We start from the raw sequence: 19232 nt of genomic DNA on the forward strand, positions 1-19232 counted from the left end.
GACTTATGTAACCATAAACTTACTAAACTCTAGGCAAGAGAAGGTGAGCCTGGCCCTCTTGCTCTTTTGTATCATTCTCTGACTAACATTTTTATGGTACCTACAAGGACTGTGCTGGGGCAGTGGAGGATGTGAAGATGAGCAAGGCCATTCTGCTGTTAGTCATTACCAAGGGTACAGACTGACATTTATTATTATTATTTTTTAATATATTTTATTGATTTTTACAGAGAGGAAGAGAGAGGGATAGAGAGTTTGAAACATCAATGAGAGAGAAACATCGACCAGCTGCCTCTTGCACACCCCCTACTGGGGATGTGCCCACAACCAAGGTACATACCCTTGACCGGAATCGAACCTGGGACCCTTCAGTCCGCAGACCGACGCTCTGTCCACTGAGCCAAACCGGTTTCGGCTGACATTTATTATTATGCAATAAAACATTTTGAGAAGGGGCTGGGGGCGGCCTAGAAGGAGTCAATGGGAGGAAAAGGGGACATATGTAATATTTTCAACCCTAAAGATTTAAAAATACATATTTTGAGAGCACAGGGAAGGCTATCTAAGAAAAAAACTTCCTGGAAAAAAGTGATACTTGAACGTTTGGTGTTGAAGGCAAGATGAGGTCAGAGCCACTTTAGGAGCTCCCATAGATCATTGCTTCTCAGCTCTTTCACATCATGGCACAGAGCCATTTGAAATGGCATACTGAGGGCAAGGGACATGGCTGCTTCAGGCTGGAGGCAGTTGGCTCAGGAATTCTAGCTGTCGCAGGCTCTGCCGTGAAGCCCAAAGTGCCGAGGGAATTAATATCTGCACACATTGCCAAAACTGGTTGGGAAGCTGTTGCCCATGATGGGAAGCCACAGGAGGGATTTAAGCAAGGCAGTGGCAGAGTTGTGTTTTAGAACCACGGTAGCAGTGGGAAGTAGATATGAGGTATGGAGACCAGGCAAGTACCAAGTTATGTGTCAGGCAATAATTCAGGTGAGAGATGAAGTCGTAAATGAGGGCTGTAGCAGGAGCTGGGATGAAGACAGAGATACATTGGGGATGTATTTAAATGGCAAAGTAGTGGGACTTGGAGTTAGAATGGACATAGTGAATGATGGGGACAGTAGAATCAGGGGTGAGAGTATGCAACAGGAGGAATTTGGGGCCAGGATGGAAATGGTAACAACTATTTTATTTCTGTAGATGAATTTGCTTTTTCTTGAACTTTATATAAATGGAATCATATAGTATGTACTCTTTATGGTCTGGCTTCTTCTGTTCATTATTTTTGAGATCTTTTTATGCCGTTTTATATAATAGTTCAGAATTTTAAAAATTTGTTATATAACATCCCCTTCAATGAATATACCACTATTAGTTTACCCAGGTTTAACCATTTTCTGGTTAACAGTTGAAGTTTTTAAATATTACAAGTAAAGCTGCTATGAAAATACTTATACTTGTCTTTTTGTGGGAAATATACACTCATTTCTTGGCTGGATCTGATCTGATTTGTTTTTTTAGAGGCTCACCTGACTGCTGAGAATAAGTTTCAGGGGAACAAGACTGGAAGCAGGGAAACCAGTTAAGAGGCTGTTGTAGCGATAGACAGATGGTGATGGCTTAGACTAGGGAGGAAGTGATGGAGCTGGTGAGAAGTGGATTCAGAATATACTTTGAAGGCAGGGCTGACAAGACCTGCTGACGTAGAGATGAGAGAAAGAGAAAGAAGATAACTAACTTCATGTCTTTTTTTCTTTTGGCCTAAGCACCTTAGTGAAGAGGCAATCCAGGCTGACCTGGATCAGAAGTTTATTTATGGATCTGTGAAGTCTGAGATGCTTAATAGATATCTATGTGGTGATGTTGGATTGACAGATGGAGATTTTGAGTTTGGGCTTGAGGGAAAGATCTGGACTAGAGATGTAAATATGGGAATCATCCGCATATAGACAGCAGTAAAGTCATGAGACTACCTGAGGTGACCAAGGAGAAGAGAGTAGGTGGAAGGGCCCAGGACTGAGCCCCTCAGAACTCTAACGTTAATGGACCCGGCAAAGGGAACTGAAGAAATAGTTGGTGAGGTGCATGGGGTCGTGGTGCCTGGAAAAACAATGAAGCCTTTCCTCAGACATTAAAAAGAAAAATATAAGCTTTCTCTCGAGAAGTATAAGATTTCTATTTTAGCAAGTAATGGATCAGGAGAGAGTATGCAAAATCACCTTAAAGAGAAGAAATGGCTCCCTGCCAGCAGTACTTGGCTATATCCTAATTGAAAATATTAGCATACGTAAACAAAGAATGTGTCAGCCTTGGAGAAAGGTCAGCAATCGAAGCCTCAAGCCTCGTAAAAGGAGAGTCCTTGAGGCCCACGTGGGCACAGCTGTTCCAAGTACCATCCTGGAAAGAGTGCTTTAGCCAACAGTTGGAGTAGCCAGGCTGCCCATAACATAGAGCTGGGGGTGGAGAATTGTAGCCAAGAAGAGTTTTCTGAACCCGTTGGCACCACTCCTTACTGGGGATGGCCAGATGCCATTAAAGATACAAATACTCCTGTTCCGTTATGTCATTGTGCATTTACACACAGACACTCTGATTCTGAAGTAGCTTAAAGGAGAGAATATGCCGGATGTGCAGGCATGAGTTTTCATTCAGTCTGAGTGACAGTTACATTTCTCTTGGCCAATTAATATGTATGTATTATGGCTTTATATTCCATTAAATTGCAAGCAATGAGTATTTCCCAGATGTAGCCTTAGAGCAGGGGTCCTCAAACTTTTTAAACGGGGGGCCAGTTCACTGTCCCTCAGACCGTTGGAGGGCCGGACTATAGTTTAAAAAAAAAAACTATGAACAAATTCCTATGCACACTGCACATATCTTATTTTGAAGTAAAAAACAAAACGGCAAAAACACCTGCATGTGGCCCGCGGGGCCGTAGTTTGAGGATGCCTGCCTTAGAGTATTCGAAACCCAGGCCCACATCCCTATCAGTGGTAAATTTAACACCATAAATGCCACCTGTGAGGTCTCTTGGGACATAGTTCTGCCATTCCTCTCCATGTATCATATCCCAGCATTATGAAACCTCCATGTTTAGCAAAGCAGAATCACACAGTGTTAGATCCGAAAGGGATCTGATGCAGCATCTCATCCAAGCCCCCATTTTTCCGATGAGAAAACTGAGTTTCAGGGAGGCAGAGAACTTGACCAAAGCCCAGAGCTTGTTAGAAATGATAACCCTCACCCTAGCTGGTTTGGCTCAGTGGATAGAGCATCGGCCTGTGGACTGAAGGGTCCCGGGTTGGATTCTGGTCAAGGGCACATGCCTGGGTTGCAGGCTGGATCCCCAGCAGGGGGCGTGCAGGAGGCAGCCAATCAATGATTCTCTCTCATCATTGATGTTTCTATCTCTCTCCCTTCTTTTCTGAAATCAATAAAAATATATATATTTTTAAAAAGAAATGATAACCCAGGTCAGAGCCCCTGGTCAGTGCTCTGCCCAGAATATCCTCAGGCCTTTCCTGGAATAGGCAGGCACTTTCTGCATGTACACCCCCAAACCACCACATAGCCCCTCAGCCCTGGAGCTGGAGGGTCACTGAGTGGTATGTCTTGCGTCTCTGAGCCCAGGTTATTGGTACAGGGACAAAGGAAAGGTGAAAGGAAATAACTGGAATCAATGCCCTGTTTCCTGCCCTGGAAGCAGGCGTGTGTGTGTGTGTGTGTGTGTGTGTGTGTGTGTGTGAGAAAAGAAAGTGGGGAAGAGCACCGAGGGAGTCCCTTTTGGAGCCATTGGAGCCAATGAATAGAAGGGGCGCTGCCCCGTTGGTGAGGCCTGTGCAGCCCAGCTTCTCCAGTCCTCACCTCTGCGGCCAGCACCTGGATGGAGGATGGGGAGGTCTACGTGTAAATGAACCATCTGGACTGTTTCTGGAAAGAGACGGCAGGGACCCAGGAGTGTCTGCCTGCTCGGGATGGAAACCACTCCTTGTTGTTCCTGCGTCCTCTAAAATGGCCAGGTAAACTGGAAGTCTGAGCACTCCGCCTTGGGGAGAGGGCTGTGGGAAAGGACTCCGGCTGGGAGCAGGGGAGAAGGGGAAAGGAGGGACTTTGAAGGCAGCGAGGACCCCTAAAGCAAGTGGGTCCTGCCATTCTGGGGCTGGGGCACTAAGAGGGGGGCTGCCGCCTCATTCACCACCGGCCGTTCGTTCCGTCCTCCCGCCGGTCTCCCTGAGATCACTATTTCTCCCCTTAGTTCCTTTCATCTTGGACGAGGAGGCGGTTGGGAAGGGTTTTGTGTCTTCTCCAGCGGTTCCCGTGACAACCCCCCTGTCCTTCATCATTTCTCCCTGGTTCCCTGAGTCCTTCCCCATCCTTTTTCCTTCTGCGCCCCCCCCCCCCCCCCCCAGCAATGGTCTCTCCCGATGCTGGGAGGCACTGGGTGGGGGTGGGGGTGGGGGTGGGGGTGGAGGCGGGGCCGGAGAGTGTGGGGGGGCAGGTCTGCATTGCCGCTTCCCCGGGTACCGGAGCAGTCGCTGCTGCTGCCGCCAGCCCCGCGCCCGGCCGGGACCCCTGCCCTCACCCGGGATTCCCTTCCCCGGGGGACCTAGCCCAGGTGAGACCCCTCCTCTCAGCCTCTCACCTCCACCCCGCCCGGGGCAGAAGCATCCTTGCCTTGCAGCCATTTTACCCACCTATGCATTGCTGATGGGGAGGGTGACCATCCCCGCTTTAGGGGGAGGGATTGGTACTGCCTTGAATGGATATTTATTTCAGTTGCTGTGCTGATTATAATATATATGGAGAGAGAGAGAGAGAGAGAGAGAGAGAGAGAGAGAGAGAGAGAGAGAGAGAGAATAGGATGTTTTCTTTACTCCCCTCCTCAGATATTGATGGGGTGGGGGGTTGTTAGGTAGAACAGGGTTCTCTCAAACTCCAATCCCCTCTCACCTTGGCGACTACCCCCCCCCCCTCAGTGATTGATAAATGACCTTGGCTGAGGCCAGAGAATGGATGCTGCCTCAGTCTGCTCGCCTGGACTTGGGAGGGGGGGGGGCAGTGGAGGAAGGGCAGGTGAAGGAGGGAGGGAAGGGGGATGAAAATTGGAAATACTGGGCTGGTAGAGATGGTAAACTACCAGGGTTGGGGTGTGGGTGGCTGGTCTGGAGGCAGTTGCTTCCAGGTGGGGGGGAAGGGGTACTGAGTGATGGTGGGCACTGGTCCAACAGCAGGACCAAGGGTGAGGGGAGGCGCTGAGAATCGGTTCAGTCAATTCTAGGGGCTCCTCCCTTACAGCAGAGCAGAGGTGGGATGGGGGGGGGGGGTTCGCCACAAATGCTGGTGGAGAGGGTCTCTGAGCCTGTGCCTGTGCAGAGGTCTCTTCCTTCGTCCCTGCCTCTCCGCCCTCCGTATTCCAACGTGTGCGTTCTCAGCTGACACCCTCTCCCCCCTCAGAAATGTGGCTGCTCCATCTTCCTGGGGTAGGAGGTAGGGAGGGGAGGTGCAGCCCTGGCTATCCTGGGGTGGGGGCTGAGGCTCAGTCCCCCAGCTGTAAGGGGGAGGGGTGCTCCAGTACCTCCTCCCTCATGGTACCCCCTCCCCCCCGGATGTTTTGATAGGTGACTGCTTCTTAATGACCTTGTCACCCGGGCTAGGCTGGCCTGGGGAATGAAGGTGGCGTTGAAAGTCAGGTGCTTTAATGGGGAGGGAGGTGGCTTCTGGACCCTCCTCTTACCCAGGGAGGAGTGAGTTATCCGAAAAGGCAGCCTTTGCTCCGGGGTCCCAGTCCCCCACTCCTCTGCCAAGAATGTCATTTTTCCAGCCAGGTGAAGCCAGCCGACCTTAAAGGGCTGTGTAACCCTGAATCTTGTCTTCTTTAGCCTCCGCCTCTCCAAGTCTTGTCTGTCTCCCACAGGCTTCGCCACCCTGTGCTGCTGTCGGAGCTAAAAATAGCATCACTTTCTCACCAGCACAAAGAATTTGTCTTCCTTCTCTCCTGACCTCCTGGGCTCGTTGGCCCCCCGGGGGAGCTGGCTGCTGAGCCATCTCACATCCTGCTGTGGCTCCAGGGGCCCTCTCTACCCTACGTGTACCCTCAGGGGTAAATAGTGTCACCGACATTGGGTATGGCTCCTGGTGGGTCCATCTGCCTCCTTCAGGGTTTTGGGGGGAAGATCCTCGCTGGGAAAGAAAGAAGGGGAAAAGCCAGTTGCCATGCAGTGAGGGGATTCCACAGTTGCCTCTCGTTCATAGGGGATGGTTTGGACCCTGATCCACAAAGAAATAAAGGTGGCATAGGGGTCACCGGTTCTGGTCATGGTGGTCCACTGCTCACATCTGTCCTTGAGGGGGTAAGGCTCTGCTTGCCAGTGCTTCTCTCTGAACCACCTAGCACTACTTACCCCTTCTCCCTGTGTGTGTGTGTGTGTGTGTGTGTGTGTGTGTGTGTGTGTGACATTTAATGAAGGCTGGATGGGTGGGAGCAAAAGGAGGCAGGATATTTTGGGGGAATGATCCCTGGTGAGAATCTAGTCCTGCTTCCTCTGCCTTATGAAGGAAGTAGGGGTTCTCCCATGTCTCCCTCTGGAGGACGTATTTTTTTGGGGGGAGGCCGAAGGCCCCCTTCCATACCGGCCTCCTACGCAATGCGGTATTTGTGGACTCCTTTTCCCTAGACTACTGGAGGAGGAACAGGAAGAATTAAGGGGGATCAAGAGGGGAGGCCCTGGAGCAATGAGATGCTACTACTAGAGACTTTATTTATTCTTTAAATATACATTTATTGATTTCAGAGAGGAAGGGAGAGGGAGAGAGAGAGAGAAACATCAATGATGAGAGAGAATCATTGATCGGCTGCCTCCTGCATGCCCCCTAATAGGGATCAAGCCCGAGACTCAGGCATGTGCCCTTGACTGGAATCGAGCCTGGGACCCTTCGGTCCAAAGACTGATGCTCTATCCACTGAGCCAAACCAGCTAGGGCTACTATAGACTTTAGACCTCCCATGTTGGAAGTGTATGCATGACCAGTCTCCTCCATTCCCAGGCCACCAGTGATAATATCCTGAAGGAAGGTGACAGCAGCCAGTCATTCCCTCTTTCTTAGCTTTTGATCTGCCCTTTTCTCCATGGCCTCGGGTTCTAGGTCTCCCTTTTTTCGAGTTTCCCTTTGTTTGTCTAGCTGGAGACGGTGGGCCAAGCTGCTGGAATTGGTTTGAACACAGACAGGTCTTGGGATTGTTTTGGGAGGGTGCTGGACAACAGCACCCAAGTGTGACCCCCTGCTTTTTCCTTGCTGTTTCCTGCTTCGTTCCCATTTTTCAATCTAATAGGAAGGAAATTAATATTTATAGGATATCTACTGTGAGATTAAGTTCTCACACGGACTTGGAGAAATAGAGATGATTATCCCCAGTTTAAATATAGGGACACTGAGGCTTAGGGAAGTTAAGTAACCTGCCCAAGATTGACTTGTTAAGTAAATAGCAGACTTGGGATTTCAACTTAGGTCACAGAACTGTGTGTACTTTGTGCTGAAGCAGCTTTTTCCTGCCAGTTTCTCTTTCTGCTGCTCACCCTCAAAAGCTTTTTCTGGGGTCTTATGAGTAGAGGGCATCTCACCATATCATTATTGCCACAAAGAGTAATAACTAATATTTCTTCATCACTTTTTTTTAAAATATATTTTTATTGATTTCAGAGAGGAAGGAAGAGGGAGAGAGAGAGAGAAACATCCACAATGAGAGAGAATCATGGATTGGCTGCCTCCTGCAAGTCCCCCACTGGGGATTGAGCCCACAACTTGGGCATGTGCCCTTGACCAGAACTGAACCTGGGACCTTTCAGTTCGCAGGCCGATGCTCTATCCACTGAGCCAAACCGGGTAGGGCTCTTCATCACTCCCCCCCCCCATTTCTTTATTGATTAAGGTGTCACATATTTGTCCTCATCCCCCCATTCCCATCCCACACCCCTTCTTCATCACTTTTTAATGTGCCAGGTACTATGGTAAGGAGCTTATGTGCTTTTTTTTTTTTACTTTTGTGCATTATGTTACTTAATCCTTATTTTTCCCTAAGAAACGGAGGCATGGATGTTCCGAGACCTGCCCGTGGTCATTTAGCTAGTAAGTGCTGAAGCAGGAAGTCAAACCCAAGTCTGGAAGCTGAGCTTTTACTCACAGGGCTATGTTGGGAGGAGACCTCTCCTTGGGCGGTGTATAAACATGGAACCTGAGGGGAGGACTTTGAAGCTCCACCTTCAGGTGCCCTCAGTGCGCTGAAGGCAACAGGTCGGAGGATTTGGTGCTCCTTCTACATGTCCTCCCAAAGCTCTGACCTCAGAGCGGGCTAGAGCAGGGAATTCTGGTTTCCCATATTTCCTGTTTTATTCTTGGCAGGTTGGTGGTAACGGAAGGGGTTTGATCTGGATGTGGGGTGGAGGGTCAGGAGAAGAGCTCTGTGTAGGTGATTGTTACTGGGGGGGCAAATCCCATGGATCCGTGGTTGGCAAACTGCGGCTCGTGAGCCACATGCGGCTCTTTGGCCCCTTGAGTGTGGCTCTTCCACAAAATACCACGGCCTGGGCGAGTCTATTTTGAAGAAGTGGCGTTAGAAAAAGTTTAAGTTTAAAAAATGTGGCTCTCAAAAGAAATTTCCATCGTTGTACTGTTGATATTTGGCTTTGTTGACTAATGAGTTTGCCGACCACTGCCCTGGATCTAGTCTCCAAGGTCAAAGTAAGAGGGTTTATACTGAATGACCTGCAGTTGGTCCCAGCAGTCATTCCTTGTATCGAATGCGAGCTTGAAGCAAGGAGGCCATCTCTGTCCCACATGGTTCAGGTGGGGCTCTGGGTTGACAAGGGTTCTGTATTGGACTTCTTTTATTCTTATTTTTATTTTTTTACCATCTTAAGCCTTACAACCTCTTTCTTCTCCTTATTATTTCTAGATATCCAGAGGTGCCTGGAAGAGAAGTAGGCGGCTTTTCCTAAGTTATCCTGGCTCCCCAGCTTAGCACCCTCAAGCTGGCTTCCCCTCTCCTTCTCGTTCCCCTACTTCCCCTCTCCCTTCCCTATGTACCCAACTGAACTGGGTGTGGGCCACACCTCTCCTCCCTCTTTTCTTCTCCTAGACATTCATTGGCCAGGTCCTACTCTGTGCCCAAAGATACTTGAACACACTTCATCAAAGTAACTGGGAGGAGGGTCTTTCTGACGCCACATTCTTGAGCAAAAGCTGAATAAGGAGCAGGGAGTGGGGGAGACCTGTCATGGAAGAGGGCTTCAGAGACCGGGCAGCTTTCATCCGTGGGGCCAAAGACATTGCCAAGGAAGTCAAGAAGCATGCAGCCAAGAAGGTGGTGAAGGGCCTGGACAGAGTCCAGGACGAATATTCCCGCAGATCCTACTCCCGCTTTGAGGAGGATGATGATGACGATGACCTCCCTGCTCCAGCTGATGGCTATTACCGTGGGGAAGGGGCCCAGGAGGAGGAGGAAGGTGGCGTCTCCAGTGATGCCACAGAGGGCCACGATGAGGATGATGAGATCTATGAGGGGGAATATCAGGGCATCCCCCGGGCAGAGTCTGGGGGCAAAGGCGAGCAGATGGCAGATGGAGCACCCCTGGCTGGAGTGAGGGGAGGCTTGAGTGATGGGGAGGGCCCGCTTGGGGGCCGGGGGGAGGCACAGCGGCGGAAAGATCGGGAAGAACTGGCCCAGCAGTATGAAACCATCCTCCGGGAGTGTGGCCATGGCCGCTTCCAGTGGACACTCTACTTCGTGCTTGGTCTGGCGCTGATGGCTGATGGTGTTGAGGTCTTTGTGGTGGGCTTCGTGCTGCCCAGCGCTGAGAAAGACATGTGCCTGTCTGACTCCAACAAAGGCATGCTGGGTAAGACACATTGGGGGCGCTCCAGCCCCCATTCTGCTCCAAACTCTGTAAACACCCCATGCTCCTGAGAACTCCTGTCCTCCCTAGCACCCTGCTCTCAAAATGTCTCCAGAGGGCTCAGGGTTCCTCTGCACTTTCCCCTTACACACACCCTCCCTGGGTGCTTGGGTCACAGTGAGGTTGTTTGTGCAAGGGGGACCTTGGGGAGGACAGGTGGGCTGGGGCTTGGGCTGGTGGTTGGGAGGTGGCCACAGTGGGAGGGACCCTATTTAATGTTTCTTCAGAGCCTCTCCTCTTGCTATCCTGTTCCCTTTCCCTGATTGCGGCAACAAAAACTCAGTATTCAAACTCCCTAGGTCAGTGGTCGGCAAACTCATTAGTCAACAGAGCCAAATATCAACAGTACAATGATTGAAATTTCTTTTGAGAGCCAAATTTTTTAAACTTAAGCTTCTTCTAATGTCACTTCTTCAAAATAGACTTGCCCAGGCCGTGGTATTTTGTGGAAGAGCCACACTCAAGGGGCCAAAGAGCCGCATGTGGCTCGCGAGCCGCAGTTTGCCAACCACGGCCCTAGGTGATATGGGAAGGATCAGTTTGGGGTGGTGGGAGTAGGGGAAGAATCCTAGGCCTGCCTCCAGCCAGAGAAGCCCTTGGCCAGCCTTGGGAGTCAGGGGCCAGTGAGTGGTCCTTCCTAATGGGGACCCTGAGGAAGGAAACTCCCAGACTCACTCAGAAAGGATCTCTGTCTTGCTCTGCCACCAAGTTACCATGAGATATTGGGCAGGTTCCTTTTTCCCTGGGGCTCTGCTTAGGCATGGGTAAAATGTAGAATCTGGAGTAGATGGTTTGTAAGATCGATTCCAATTCTGAATTTATGAATGAAGAAACAGGAGAGTTTTGGGACCAGAAGTATTGGAATTATAAGGATTTTGTGGGGAGGATTTCCTGGGTGGAGTAAAGGACTGGAGCTCTTTTCCCAGGGAACATGAGAGAGACCTCCTGCTACTTTGAGGGCCTCAAGGCAGAGAGGATGGAGGGGTTCCTGGGTGGGTTTAGGAATTCATTCCTCATTCCAGGCAAGCTAGAGATGGGGGTATTGTATGTCTGTGTGATAGCAAGGAGAGAGAAGTAAGAATGAGCAAGAGAGAGAGTGAGAGGGAGAGAAAAGAGAATTCTGGGTTTCTCCTGTAGCTGTATTCCTGCCTTTGAACCACTGGCCTGCAGAGATGGCCTTCCCATCTTTGCTTCCACAATTCATCTTCTCTCGCCTGCTCTCACCTCCGGGTGGAATTAGCTTTTAGAAGACCTTCGAGTCCTTGATCTATTCAGCTGCAGTTTCAGATCATTTAATGTTCAGTGAATGGAAAAACGGAGTGGGTCTATAGACTCATACCCTTCCTGCCTCTTCCTCCTTCCAGGCCTCATCGTCTACCTGGGCATGATGGTGGGAGCCTTCCTCTGGGGCGGTCTGGCTGATCGGCTGGGTCGGAGGCAGTGTCTGCTCATCTCTCTCTCAGTCAACAGCGTCTTCGCCTTTTTCTCATCTTTTGTTCAGGGTTATGGCACTTTCCTCTTCTGCCGCCTCCTTTCTGGGGTTGGGTGAGTGTCCACCTCCTGAGCCCCTGGAGGGCAGGACTAGGCTGTGGTCACTGTTATATCTCTGGGGCCCAGCACAGTGCCAGGCACACCAGATGCACGTGAAGTATGTATGAGTTGAATGAATGGATTCCTTTCTCCTCCCACCATCTTCAGGCCAGCTTCTCCCTATCCAGGACCTGTCTACTGCCTGTCCAGAATGCCATTCCATGTCGGTTCCATTCCTGAGCCTTCCACCCCACCCTTTAGTTCCATTCTGAGCCTGACTCCAGGAAGAGGCCTAGTGGTCTCATCCTCACATCTGGTTATCTGTGGACCCTTGAGTTATTCCCTTCCCAGAGCCTACATATTTCCTGCATTTGACAACCTGAACTCTGAAACCTTGACCCATCCTACTCCCTCACTTCGACCTGCATGTACTTGCTCCTTGTTTCTAAGCTATTTTCTGGTTTGCTCCTTCATACCTGCTCTCAGACTCTTCTTTGCCCTTTTTTTTCAGGGGGGGGGTGTGAGTGGGTGGGGAAATTTCCCTTTTTCTATAATTATCTTCCCTTCATTTCATCTCTGTAGTATCTTCAAGATTCAATGTTTGTCCTTTCCCTTTTCCTGAGACCTGCTGGCCTTCCACCTGCTGGCCTCCCACCTATCTTGCTTTGTTCCCAGGGTCCCAAGGATGTGTGCTTGATGGATGGTGGTGAGGGAATTTGTAGGGCTCTAGGTGTGAGAAGGAGTCTCTTTAGAAGGGTCTGGATGATGGAAAGGACTGCGTGATCCAGAGCACTGGGGCAGGAGATAAAGACTAGGGCCATTTTCCAATGCTGAATTCTTGCTATGCCCTCCAGGATTGGAGGATCCATCCCCATTGTCTTCTCCTATTTCTCGGAGTTTCTGGCCCAGGAGAAACGTGGGGAGCATTTGAGCTGGCTCTGCATGTTTTGGATGATTGGTGGAGTTTACGCAGCTGCTATGGCCTGGGCCATCATCCCCCACTATGGTGAGCAGCCCGCAGGGAATGCACCCCAGATTGTCTCCCTCCTCTCCTGTGCTCCCTGGGGTGGGAACCCCCAGCCAATGGCCTCTCTGCTGAATCTATGATTGTCCCTGCCAGGGTGGAGTTTCCAGATGGGGTCTGCTTACCAGTTTCACAGCTGGAGGGTCTTTGTCCTCGTCTGCGCCTTTCCTTCTGTGTTTGCCATCGGGGCTCTGACCACACAGCCTGAGAGTCCCCGCTTCTTCCTGGAGGTGACTGGGCTGGGGCTGGGTTGGGGGTAGGGCAGCAGGGGCTCCTTTGTTCAAGCACCACTGTGGGTTTGGTTTGATCCTATATAGCTGCCTTCCTTCCTCATAGGGTCCATACTCTGTTGGATTTTATCTTACTTCCTCTAGAAGGGTTCCGTGGGTGGAGAAGCCAGGGGACCTGTTCAACCATGAGTGGTTTAATTTTAAACCACTGACTCACAGCTCCAGAAAAGTTCAAACACACCCCCCTCTCCCCCGCCGCTTCCCCAGTTCTCCCCTCCAACTATATCTTGGTCCAACAGGTTTAGGACTGTCTGACTACGTGCTTGCCCATCATCATCATTTGCTCGTTTTGTTTTCTTTTTTACCATTGCACCAAGGGATCCCTAGGACCTATGCTTGTATCTATCTCCTGGACTCCCCCCACTCTTGCCCAAGTCTGATTATATTTTGCTTGGGGACCTGCCCACAGGTCAGGGGTTGGGGGTGGGGACGTTTTGTGTTCTATGACTCCAGAAGCCAGGTTGGAAGGAGGGGGGTCTACAACCCAGGGCCAGGGAGGGGCTAACCTGGATACGGGGATTCTGTCGGCTCTAGAATGGGAAGCATGATGAGGCCTGGATGGTGCTGAAGCAAGTTCATGACACCAACATGCGAGCCAAGGGACATCCCGAGCGAGTCTTCTCAGTAAGCCACAGTCCTACCCTTCAGTCCTCCAAGCTGCTGCACCCCAACCCCCACCTGGCCCCTCTCTGGATACCCCAACCTTCCTAGGCATCTCTGACAACACTCTCTCAATGACATCTCTTAGGGTATCCTATCCACCCCATTCCTCCCATTTTGATAGTGTGGGAGAAACTGAGCCACCTGGAAGGAATTGGGAAATGCAGACTAGGTGACTGCTCACTCCTTCTCTCGAACCCAGGTAACCCACATTAAGACGATTCATCAGGAGGATGAGTTGATTGAAATCCAATCAGACACAGGGACCTGGTACCAGCGCTGGGGGGTCCGGGCATCGAACCTGGGGGGGCAGGTAATAAGGGATTGTATGGTGGAGAGAGAGAGAGAAGGAAGTGGGAGGAGTGGAGAGGAAGGCAGGGCTCGAGCCTGTGTGTGGGGTGATAGGTAAACTGAAGGGAGGCGGTAAGGTAGAGACGTGGGGGTGTGGGGGTGTTAGAAGTTGGTGCGGCCACTGTCTGACTTAGCTCTATTTCGCTTAGGTTTGGGGGAATTTCCTCTCCTGTTTTGGTCCAGAATATCGACGCATCACTCTGATGATGATGGGTGTGTGGTTCACCATGTCGTTCAGGTGAGAAGGTGGGTGGGGTAGATGGTATGTAGTGGATGTGATGGTGTGTGGGTTGGGAGAGAGGTGGAGACAATGGAAATGAAGGGGGCAAATAATGAGGCAAGGTGCTGTTCAGATTCCCTCTGATCCTCCACCTTGCTCCTCTACGCCATTCATTAATACAACAAACTTGTCCTATAGGCTGAACAGTATTAAGTTTCTATTCTGTGTCAGGTACTGTGCTGGGCTGAAATGAATGTCCTCATGGAGTTTACATCTTGGGCAGGGAGCTAGACAAAACTAGCATAAGGCAGTGTGATGAGTACCACATGGGGGGTGGGGGAAAGTACAAGATGTTCTGGGAGCACAGGAGAGGGGTTTCCCAGCCCAGATCTGAGTACTGAGGGATGAATGGGAGTTAGGCTGAGGGTGGGTTAGGGAGGGTGTTTTAGGCAGAGGGAAGAGCAAATGCCTGGAAGATAAAGAGCTTGGTGGGAGGGTGAGAAGAACCACTACAGTTGGTGAAGGGAGGAGTGGTGAGAGGCAAGACTGGAGCGGTGAACAAGGTCCTGACGTGGGCTGATCCTCGGTTTCCCCCCTCATTCTGGACTGCCTGGTTCCAATCCCCGAGCCCTGTCTGATTCCATCGCCCTTGACTCTTCAGTTACTATGGCCTGACTGTCTGGTTTCCCGACATGATCCGCCATCTCCAGGCGGTGGACTACGCCGCCCGCACCAAATTGTTCCCTGGGGAGCGTGTAGAGCACGTGACCTTTAACTTCACCCTGGAGAACCAGATCCACCGAGGGGGACAGTACTTCAATGACAAGTATGTGGGGACCTTTATACCGCGCTCTTCTCCTGTCCCTCTTCCCTTGTCTCTTTTATGAATCTGGGAGTTTTGAGACGTGTGTTTTTGGGGCAAAGATCTGGGGTTTCTCCTCAATGCCTCAGCGTCCCATTACTTCACTAAGGGAACGAGCCTTGGAGGAGGGGGTGAGGAGGAGGGGAAGTGCCTCTCACCATCCTGGTCTTCCAGGTTCATTGGGCTGCGTCTGAAGTCAGTGACCTTTGAGGATTCCCTGTTTGAGGAGTGTTATTTCGAGGATGTCACATCCAGCAACACATTTTTCCGCAACTGCACATTCATCAACACCGTGTTCTATAACACTGGTAAGGTGGAGTGGCCGGTGGCTGTCAGACCAAAGGCCTGGGTGCACTTGGGGAGGGGTCCCTCGCTCAGGGTTCTCAAGCTGAGCTCTCTGGAGCCTTGAAGGAAGGATGGGGCACACTAACTACCACCAATAATTCCAAAACTCTAATGGAAGTTGAACATTTTCCTGTGATAGTTAGACGATATGACAAAAATATCAAGTTTCTTGGCCTTTGCCTGGAATTAAAACAATTCAATGTACTTTTGAAGAGGGCAAAAATCGTTCAAAACAGGGTCCTTGGGAAAAATAAAAACAAGAGAGATATTTGGTGAGGAAAAGGTTGGAAATTATTGCATCCGTCCATTTCTTTAACAGCGATTCTCAAACTGTATGCACATGAAAAGCTGGAATTGTTAGACTGGGGTTCCCACCTCTAAATGGAGTGCTGGGCGAGCTTTTCCCACTTTGCAGGAAAAGATAATGGGTAGGACTTTCAATGGTCTTAAATTTTTTTTTTTTTTTTCAGTATTCTTTGCCACTGCTAATAGCAAGGCGGACAAAAAGAATCAATAGGAAGCAGATCGTTTTTTCATTTTTATTTTCTATAAGAGAACATTTATTTGGGAAACCACAGAGGTAGAAGTAGTAATTACTCGAAGAAATGGGCTCAGGAAACAAGTTACAGAGGCAAAGGAAGGGCCCTGGGAGCTTCGGAGTGAGGAAGGTCAAGGTGATGTGCCTGATGGGGAAGGGGGAGGGGGAGGGGAGAGAGGAGAGGGACAAGGCTTAGACCGACCGGGAAGCCGATGATCGATTAAAAAAACTTGGAGACATAGTCACACTGTTTCATGTAATAGACTATGGACATTTTCTGCTATAAAGATTTCTAAAAAAAAAAAAAAAAGATTTCTATTATTTGATGTTTTGCAATAAGTGCTAAAACTCCACAAAGGCAGAGCCCGAGCCTGGGCCATAGCAGTAGCGGCCTCCTTCTCCCACGTGACATGACCGCCTGCCTGTCTTGGCCCTCACCCCCAGACCTGTTTGAGTACAAGTTTGTGAACAGCCATCTGGTGAACAGCACGTTCCTGCACAACAAGGAGGGCTGCCCGTTAGACGTGACAGGGACGGGCGAAGGTGCCTACATGGTGTACTTCGTCAGCTTCTTGGGAACGCTGGCTGTGCTCCCTGGGAATATTGTGTCTGCCCTGCTCATGGACAAGATTGGCAGGCTCCGAATGCTTGGTAAGGGGGCGGGGCTGGGTGGTGGTGTCAGAACTGATTAGGGTGCTGGGGGGGAGGAGAGACTGTCAGCAGGCTTCCCACCTTAGCCTGTGGAAGAGCTTAGCAAGAGAAGGTTCTCTCTCATGTCTTCTGCTGGGGGAGGTGGGGAGTGGCTGCGGGGGGCAGAGGGGGTGGGGGGGTGGGAGGGGGTGCGGCCGGAAGCTTCTCCGGTGAGTAAAGGAGGTAGACGGGATAGCAAATGCACAGGCTTTGAGGTTATAGGTTTTGAATCTCAGCTCCACCACCTACCTTGGGCAAGTTCCCTAACCTCTATGAGCCCAGTTGTATCATCTGGAAAATGGGGATGACGACAGAACCTGCTTCATAGGGTCTTTATTAGGAAGACAATGATAAGGGCGGCTGGGAAGGAGTGCGAAGCCTTCCTTCGGGGTGCCCTGGAAGAAGTCTCATCTTGGGCTGCACTCAACACCAGCGGATGGGACAAGGTGGGGAGCGGATGGGTTCCATTGTGGCCGGGCTCACACTGCTCTCCTTTCCGGTTCCAGCTGGCTCCAGTGTGATGTCCTGCATCTCCTGCTTCTTCCTGTCTTTTGGGAACAGTGAGTCAGCGATGATCGCTCTGCTCTGCCTTTTTGGGGGGGTCAGCATCGCATCCTGGAACGCGCTGGACGTGTTGACTGTTGAACTCTACCCCTCGGACAAGAGGTAGTTGGAATGTGGTGGGGGCAGGACCGCAGTGTGAGGGCATAGAAGGTGGGGGAGAAGTGGGCTGAGGAAGAGGGGCTGAATGGAAAAAGCATCTTTAGGGGTAAAAGGATATACATTTCCATTGAGTTTCTCCTCTAAGAGCTGGTTAGCTTTGAACTCACTCCTTGAAATCTTAACTATTAACCTAATTTTCTGTCTCCTTACCCCTCGCCTCCCCATTTACCTGTATTCCCTGATGTGCATCCCTCACCTGACCTCTGTCCTTCCTCTCCCTCTTGGACATTGCCTGCCATCTCTCCTTTCCTTCCTCCTACCTGCTCTTCCCCCACAAACCCTCCCTGCCTCTCTGTCTCCCTCCTGGTCTGGCCCATCCCGTGCTGCACTGGGGGACCCCTGAACAGGACCACAGCCTTCGGCTTCCTGAACGCCCTGTGTAAGCTGGCCGCGGTGCTGGGGATCAGCATCTTCACGTCCTTTGTGGGAATCACCAAGGCTGCCCCCATCCTCTTTGCCTCTGCTGCCCTTGCCCTTGGTAGCTCTCTGGCCCTGAAGCTGCCTGAGACCCGGGGGCAGGTGCTGCAGTGAGAGGGGCTCTCTGGGACTTTGGGGGTGGCAGGCACACTGTGAGACCAACTTCTTCCCTTCCCCTGCCCTGCCATCCCGGTCCCGAGCCCTCACTCCCCATGCCCATGTTTGGTGTCTTAGCCTTGTGTGTGTGTGAGCGTGTGCATGTGTGTGACCCCGTGGGCAAACACTATAGGGAAGGCTCCGTCATCCCAGTTTTGGGATGCAGCTCCACTCCCCACCTCCCACCACCCTTGACTTTGCACAAGAGAAGGCTTGGCCCCACACTTCTCCCCAGTGTTAGTGAGGGGGAGGGGGTCTTTGCTCTTCTTAGCTCCAGGGTCTCCAGAACAGGCTTCCTGCCTTCCCCCTCATTCCCTCTGCCTGTGCCCTGGTGAAATCATGGACGTGTGGTTATGCTGGGGGCTGCGGCTTGGTGTAGACCACGGACCAAAAGAACTTGAACTTAAAAGAGTCAGAAGGGCCTCGAGTGCTCTCTCATGCCTCCTGTTGGATGCTGGGGGAGTAGCAATAAACCTCAGACCCCTAGCCTCCACTTCCCCCTCAACATAGGCTGTTAAGTAAGAAGCCTGAATTTTATGAAATTAGCTTTCTGATTCTTATTTATTTATATATTAAATTCTGAAGCAGCTCAGCAGGACTGTGTGTGTGTGTGTGACTGCGTGTGTACACTATGTGTGTGTATGTGCCATGGGGTGGGGTGTCACTATACTGTCCTCCAATACAAGCCAAGGGTAATCTCAGCAGACACACACAACCCTGCCTTCCTTAGTACCTCCCCTAATCTTGTTTCGGGGCCAGGCCTGGGAGGGAGGAGCCCTAGGCCAGGCTGGGGTGAGTGCCGGTCCAGGGAGATCTGAGGGTACCTTCCTTCAAGAAGCACAGGCCGCCTCTGGAGTGAGAGGCTCCTCACTATAGCACAGATTGTTACAGCACAGCTGCCCTCCACCCCCAACCTGTCCCCTCGGATCAGGGGAGGGAAAGAAACCTGGCGTAAGGTCAAACCAGCAGATCAAAAAGCACAAGGAGCTGGGGCAGGGGCAGGGAGCAGGGGCCTGCCCAGCAACTCCTCTCAAGTGGAAAGAGGTTGGGTAGCAAGCCAGGGACCCCCTAATGCAGGGACCAGAGCCTCAGTTTCCCCATCTCGGCCCTCCCACACAATAGCCCCTGTAGGTTAAGCTGCCCCTGCCCCACCCCACGTTGTGTGGCTGCTTTTTTTGGTGCCCCCCTCCCATCCAGTGTAGCTGTGATGTGTTGTAGTTTTTAGCTGTTTGTAAAATGTTAAGTTAAAAGGAAAAATGAAAACAACAACAAAAAAAGAAAATCCAAACTCATCCTTCTCATGCTGCATCTGGTGCCCCCACCTCTATGGCCACTCCCCCCATTTTGTAACCCTGAACGAGGTGGTGACTGTTTAACTCTTTGTGCTCAAAGGACTGCCTTCTCCTCCAGTGCCCCGTGTACGAGTGTGTGCCCCATCTTCACCCTTCACTTGCTGGATGCAGCCCTCTCTCCTGCACC

The 19232-nt window shown here is 51.0% G+C and overlaps 1 protein-coding gene across 1 annotated transcript; it reads left to right on the top strand.

Moving 5' to 3' along the window:
- The first annotated feature begins 9241 nt into the window (after positions 1–9241).
- SV2A (synaptic vesicle glycoprotein 2A) lies at positions 9242–17711 on the top strand. Its single transcript, XM_008155801.3, has 12 exons — positions 9242–9890; positions 11312–11492; positions 12332–12483; positions 12598–12731; positions 13326–13415; positions 13654–13764; positions 13952–14040; positions 14684–14848; positions 15059–15192; positions 16212–16418; positions 16964–17123; positions 17528–17711. Exons 1-12 carry the CDS (start codon positions 9269–9271, stop codon positions 17709–17711), a joined length of 2229 nt encoding a protein of 742 aa, XP_008154023.1. The 5' UTR covers positions 9242–9268.
- The last annotated feature ends 1521 nt before the right edge of the window (positions 17712–19232 follow it).

The sequence above is a fragment of the Eptesicus fuscus genome, chromosome 22 (assembly GCF_027574615.1).
Source record: "Eptesicus fuscus isolate TK198812 chromosome 22, DD_ASM_mEF_20220401, whole genome shotgun sequence".
In the NCBI taxonomy this organism is placed as follows: Eukaryota; Metazoa; Chordata; class Mammalia; order Chiroptera; family Vespertilionidae; genus Eptesicus; species Eptesicus fuscus.

What these genes read in the sequence shown, in the direction of transcription:
- SV2A (XM_008155801.3), top strand. Translation starts at nt 9,269, where the DNA reads ATGGAAGAGGGCTTCAGAGACCGGGCAGCTTTCATCCGTGGGGCCAAA. An exon ending in CGCCTCCTTTCTGGGGTTGG is followed by an intron (nt 11,493 to 12,331) that starts GTGAGTGTCCAC and finishes TATGCCCTCCAG; the next exon opens with GATTGGAGGATCCATCCCCA. An exon ending in GGCCATCATCCCCCACTATG is followed by an intron (nt 12,484 to 12,597) that starts GTGAGCAGCCCG and finishes TGTCCCTGCCAG; the next exon opens with GGTGGAGTTTCCAGATGGGG.